The sequence below is a fragment of the Staurois parvus genome, unplaced genomic scaffold (genome assembly GCF_062004578.1).
Source record: "Staurois parvus isolate SC_StPar_1 unplaced genomic scaffold, SC_StPar_1.0 ptg000249l, whole genome shotgun sequence".
Taxonomy (NCBI): Eukaryota; Metazoa; Chordata; class Amphibia; order Anura; family Ranidae; genus Staurois; species Staurois parvus.
In genome coordinates this window covers 13,399,086-13,405,240 of record NW_028318045.1, presented here as the reverse complement: position 1 = coordinate 13,405,240, position 6,155 = coordinate 13,399,086, and the positions used below count along the sequence as shown (strand labels likewise).

At 47.5% G+C, this 6,155-nt stretch overlaps 1 protein-coding gene across 2 annotated transcripts in view; it reads left to right on the top strand.

Annotated features, from left to right (window-relative positions):
• PARVB (parvin beta) overlaps positions 1-6,155 on the top strand; it is a 94,062-nt gene that overhangs the window by 23,402 nt on the left and 64,505 nt on the right. For both annotated transcript variants that reach the window (XM_089680797.1, XM_089680798.1), the window contains exon 2: positions 396-485. In XM_089680797.1, the coding sequence (XP_089536923.1) occupies positions 396-485 (90 nt within the window). The remainder of the gene's footprint in view (positions 1-395; positions 486-6,155) is intronic.

The following is a 6,155-nucleotide window of genomic DNA, read 5'->3' as shown; positions in this document are numbered from 1 at the left end:
CTATTTAACCCCTAAAGAAGCAGATTTATAATCTGGGAATGTGTTGTGTAGTCCTTACTACTCTGCAGAAATCAGCTTGGGGATGCAAAGTGAATGGAATTAAGTATTTCTTGGATATATAAGCCAAAGGGGTGGGTGGGATGTTGCGGTGACAGGGGGTCAATATGTTCATAAAAATTTTAATAATGCAAAGAGAATAATTTGTGCAATGGCACTAAATTCCATGTATTATTTTTTTTTTTGAAGGTATATTGATAAAAACCTCTAGATGTTTCATGTATGTTGATAGTGAATACATTTCTGTATTTTGGTACCATTTTTAAGTTGCATTTTTACACAATGTTTGCCAAATTAAGTGTTGTTGGTAATCTAGCATTTGTCGTCTTTTGTTGCAGTGAGTGACCTCCAGGAAGAAGGAAAAAATGCCATCAATGCGCCAATGTCCCCCACTCCTATTGACATCCACCCAGAAGACACCATGCTCGGTAAAGTATTCTATGGGTTCTAAGGGTATCATGACCATTCCTTATCCTAGAAAATAGTTACTTCCTTTTTCAAGTGTATGTATAACCAAAATGTTTTGCGTAGAGTAGAATATAAATATAATCTGTATACCATTGGGGGAACTTCCCTTCGCTTTCTGTCCTTGAAAGACACAACAGTAATTTAAGGAACATCTCTCAAAGACAAGGGACTTCCTCTCTTAGACAGTTGTCTCCAGAACAGGTGTCCCCATTGGAAGACTTCCTCCTGTGTTGGGGCCTGTTTTGCTGTGGAGTCTAGTAAAGAGTGCTTTGCGTTTATAAGCCAGGAAGATTTGACCTCTGTGGTATATTTGTGCTTTTACTAAATAAAAATTCTGTACATAAACAATTATAGGAATACAATACAAGAATGACAGATGCATAAAACAAACAAGATGCTATCTTCTTCCTAGCAAATGAACAAGTCTATACAATGGAAAAATTCTAAAAGGTTACCTAACTCAGGTTAGAGTGGGTTCACGATCTTTGTAGGCAATGAGGACCCAACGCTTACTCCTACAGTGATTGCTGGAGATTGGGCAAAACTGTCTTCTTCTTGCTGGTACATACCTTCCTTGGTGTTTAAGTCATTATAGAGTCCTCCTTTTTAGCATCTGTTGACTTTTTATTTGAAAAGTTTTTTTTACCATCCTACATGGGTGTGGCTCCTTTCGCAATATAGTAATACCTCGTTTTACGAACTCCTCAGTTAACATAATTTTCGGTTTACGAATGAAAATAGTGCCTGTTTACAAATTTTTTTCGCAATACAAAGTGTGTGTCGGTGCAGATTTTTAAATACAATTGCCGGCTTTTTTTTTTTTTCTTCACTATAGCTCACAGAGTTAGTTGTCACTTTCCCTGGAGATAATGGAAACTTTTGTTTCTTTTAAGAAACTAAAAGGAAACATTGTTTCTCTTAATTTGGGGAAATAAACTAGCTGGGGGGAGAGTGACAGCTGAATTTATGAGCTATAGCAGTGATGGCGAACCCGTGGCACGCGTGCCACAGCCGGCACGCCGAGCCTTATCTGTGGGCACGCCAGGAGAATACCGTATTTTTCGCTCCATAAGACGCACTTTTTTTCCCCCAAAAAAGGGGGGAAAATGTCAGTGCGTCTTATGGAGCGAATATAGAGTGGCCGGTCCGGTATTTCCACCGCCGCCGTGTCAGAATACGGGGCCGGCCGCTCAGCTCTGCAGTGGGACCGTACCTGTCCCTCTATCCAGCGGCGCGCTGTCTTCCCGGCTTCTGTAGTGTGCGTGACAGCCGGGTCCCAAGTGCGCATGCGCAAGAAGCAGTGCTCTTTGTGAATGGTAAGGCGGTACCTGGGACGCATGACAGATCCCAGAAGCCGCCGGACCAATCACAAAGCGCAGCGCTTCTCGCGCATGCGCACTGGGCATCCGGCTGTCCGACGAGCACCCACACTACAGAAGCCGGGAAGACAGCGCGCGGCTGGATAAAGGAACAGGTAAGATAAAAAAAAAACTCTGCGGAAGTAAGAGCGGGTACCTGTCAAATTCAGGTACCCGCTCCCCCTCCCTCCCCAAAGGTCAGCAGTCATCTGTACTGTCCGCAGTCTCTGGTCATCCCTGTGCTTTCCGCAGTCTCTGGTCATCCCTGTGCTTTCCGCAGTCTCTGGTCATCTCCTGTACTGTCCGCAGTCTCTGGTCATCCCTGTACTGTCCGCAGTCTCTGGTCATCCCTGTACTGTCCGCAGTCTCTGGTCATCCCTGTACTGTCCGCAGTCTCTGGTCATCCCTGTACTGTCCGCAGTCTCTGGTCATCCCTGTACTGTCCGCAGTCTCTGGTCATCCCTGTACTGTCCGCAGTCTCTGGTCATCCCTGTACTGTCCGCAGTCTCTGGTCATCCCTGTACTGTCCGCAGTCTCTGGTCATCCCTGTACTGTGTCCGCAGTATCTGGTCATCCCTGTACTGTCCGCAGTCTCTGGTCATCCCTGTACTGTCCGCAGTCTCTGGTCATCTCCTGTACTGTGTCTGCAGTCTCTGGTCATCTCCTGTACTGTGTCTGCAGTCTCTGGTCATCTCCTGTACTGTGTCTGCAGTCTCTGGTCATCTCCTGTACTGTGTCTGCAGTCTCTGGTCATCTCCTGTACTGTGTCTGCAGTCTCTGGTCATCTCCTGTACTGTGTCTGCAGTCTCTGGTCATCTCCTGTACTGTGTCTGCAGTCTCTGGTCATCTCCTGTACTGTGTCTGCAGTCTCTGGTCATCTCCTGTACTGTGTCTGCAGTCTCTGGTCATCCCTGTACTGTGTCTGCAGTCTCTGGTCATCCCTGTACTGTGTCTGCAGTCTCTGGTCATCCCTGTACTGTGTCTGCAGTCTCTGGTCATCCCTGTACTGTGTCTGCAGTCTCTGGTCATCCCTGTACTGTGTCTGCAGTCTCTGGTCATCCCTGTACTGTGTCCGCAGTCTCTGGTCATCCCTGTACTGTGTCCGCAGTCTCTGGTCATCTCCTGTACTGTGTCCGCAGTCTCTGGTCATCTCCTGTACTGTGTCCGCAGTCTCTGGTCATCTCCTGTACTGTGTCCGCAGTCTCTGGTCATCTCCTGTACTGTGTCCGCAGTCTCTGGTCATCTCCTGTACTGTGTCCGCAGTCTCTGGTCATCTCCTGTACTGTGTCCGCAGTCTCTGGTCATCTCCTGTACTGTGTCCGCAGTCTCTGGTCATCTCCTGTACTGTGTCCGCAGTCTCTGGTCATCTCCTGTACTGTGTCCGCAGTCTCTGGTCATCTCCTGTACTGTGTCCGCAGTCTCTGGTCATCTCCTGTACTGTGTCCGCAGTCTCTGGTCATCTCCTGTACTGTGTCCGCAGTCTCTGGTCATCTCCTGTACTGTGTCCGCAGTCTCTGGTCATCTCCTGTACTGTGTCCGCAGTCTCTGGTCATCTCCTGTACTGTGTCCGCAGTCTCTGGTCATCTCCTGTACTGTGTCCGCAGTCTCTGGTCATCTCCTGTACTGTGTCCGCAGTCTCTGGTCATCTCCTGTACTGTGTCCGCAGTCTCTGGTCATCTCCTGTACTGTGTCCGCAGTCTCTGGTCATCTCCTGTACTGTGTCCGCAGTCTCTGGTCATCTCCTGTACTGTGTCCGCAGTCTCTGGTCATCTCCTGTACTGTGTCCGCAGTCTCTGGTCATCTCCTGTACTGTGTCCGCAGTCTCTGGTCATCTCCTGTACTGTGTCCGCAGTCTCTGGTCATCTCCTGTACTGTGTCCGCAGTCTCTGGACATCTCCTGTACTGTGTCCGCAGTCTCTGGTCATCTCCTGTACTGTGTCCGCAGTCTCTGGTCATCTCCTGTACTGTGTCCGCAGTCTCTGGTCATCTCCTGTACTGTGTCCGCAGTCTCTGGTCATCTCCTGTACTGTGTCCGCAGTCTCTGGTCATCTCCTGTACTGTGTCCGCAGTCTCTGGTCATCTCCTGTACTGTGTCCGCAGTCTCTGGTCATCTCCTGTACTGTGTCCGCAGTCTCTGGACATCTCCTGTACTGTGTCCGCAGTCTCTGGACATCTCCTGTACTGTGTCCGCAGTCTCTGGTCATCTCCTGTACTGTGTCCGCAGTCTCTGGTCATCTCCTGTACTGTGTCCGCAGTCTCTGGTCATCTCCTGTACTGTGTCCGCAGTCTCTGGTCATCTCCTGTACTGTGTCCGCAGTCTCTGGTCATCTCCTGTACTGTGTCCGCAGTCTCTGGTCATCTCCTGTACTGTGTCCGCAGTCTCTGGTCATCTCCTGTACTGTGTCCGCAGTCTCTGGTCATCTCCTGTACTGTGTCCGCAGTCTCTGGTCATCTCCTGTACTGTGTCCGCAGTCTCTGGTCATCTCCTGTACTGTGTCCGCAGTCTCTGGTCATCTCCTGTACTGTGTCCGCAGTCTCTGGTCATCTCCTGTACTGTGTCCGCAGTCTCTGGTCATCTCCTGTACTGTGTCCGCAGTCTCTGGTCATCTCCTGTACTGTGTCCGCAGTCTCTGGTCATCTCCTGTACTGTGTCCGCAGTCTCTGGTCATCTCCTGTACTGTGTCCGCAGTCTCTGGTCATCTCCTGTACTGTGTCCGCAGTCTCTGGTCATCTCCTGTACTGTGTCCGCAGTCTCTGGTCATCCCTGTACTGTTAATTAGTTTGCACTACTGTACGAGTTGTTTTTTCTAAACCAAAAGCTCGATATTCAGGTTTCATTGCAGTGTTGGCACTTTGAAAGAAATAAGTTGGTTTTGGGTTGCAGTTTGGGCACTCGGGCTCAAAAAGGTTCGCCATCACTGAGCTATAGGGAAGAAAAAAAAAAAGGGTAATTAAATTTAAAAACCGGCACCATAATAATTTAAAAAAACGGCATGGGGTCCCCCCTCCCATCCATACCAAGCCCTTCGGGTCTGGTATGGATTTTGAGGGGAACTCCGATGCCAAAATTAAAAAAAAAAACCAAGACCCTTATCCAGGTATGCAGCCCAGCAGGGGTCACCCCTTCCTGAATCATACCAGACCACATGCTTAAAGTCAGAAAATGTGTATTGTTTTATGTTGTTAACGGTTGCCAGAAACGGCTATTTTTTGAGCTTTCTGTTTCCATAAAAATTGCAATCTCAGCTGATCAACTCCCTTGCTGGTTGGACTCACAAGATGTCCCTCCTACTCTAGTGAGTGTGATTTTGCAGCTTCCATGGCAGGGTGAAACTTCTCAGGGTACATAGAAGCCTCTCCTCTCTGACTGTCGCCTGCAGCATTATCACTCGTGTGTAATGACCCTTACTGTGTCTGCCCTACATGGTGACTCCCTTTTCTTCAGCTAGTGCAGTGAGTGATGTTGGGTGGGAAAGAAGTGGGAAGGCTGGGACGAAACCTTATGTACGTTGCAGGGAGGAGGTTGGATTTACTAGGAAGGATGAGAGAGGTTGCCTGGAAGTCTGAAGTAGAAGGATGATGGTAAAATCTAAAAAATGGAATCTCTAGTCCTGACTTCCAGCTGGGAACGAAGCCAAATATTTCAATGGAAGGAGAGAACTCTGAAGAACAGATTGATGAATAGTATCTCCAAAGGGACAGGTTGAGCTACCCACTGGTGTAAGATGACTGAAAACCAATGTAACTGATTTTATTTTTTTTTAATTTAAGTGACTTTTGCCAAGTCTGCATAGTAGTAGACCCCTCCAGCTGACCGTTAATTGCCAAGCATTTCTGTTGTTTAACTTAGAAAAGGGTCGGTGTAGCTCAACGTAGGCTCATAGAAAACAATTGATTTTATATGTGCACTATTCATACCATAACACTCTTGAGGTGCTCTACGTAAAAATTTAGCATGTCTGCATTGTTTTACACTGCTCACTCTCATAAAAATATTGTAGTCTGGGAACCATATAAACTTAAATTTTTTTTTTATTTAAAAAATAAAAGTTACGGGGGTTGGGACAAAGCGTAGCCAGCCAGTGGTGCTTACAATGGTCCGATTTTATTCCTATGATTTACACCTACCTCCCCCATCAAGTCCATATAAAACGACATGCCCTCATGATGACAGTACTGCAGTGATTTCACTGTAGTACACTGCAATGTTGCCGTCATGCTAAAGGAAGTGGAAAACCAAAGGATCTATGGGCGGGTTCAGTGGGTAAATGT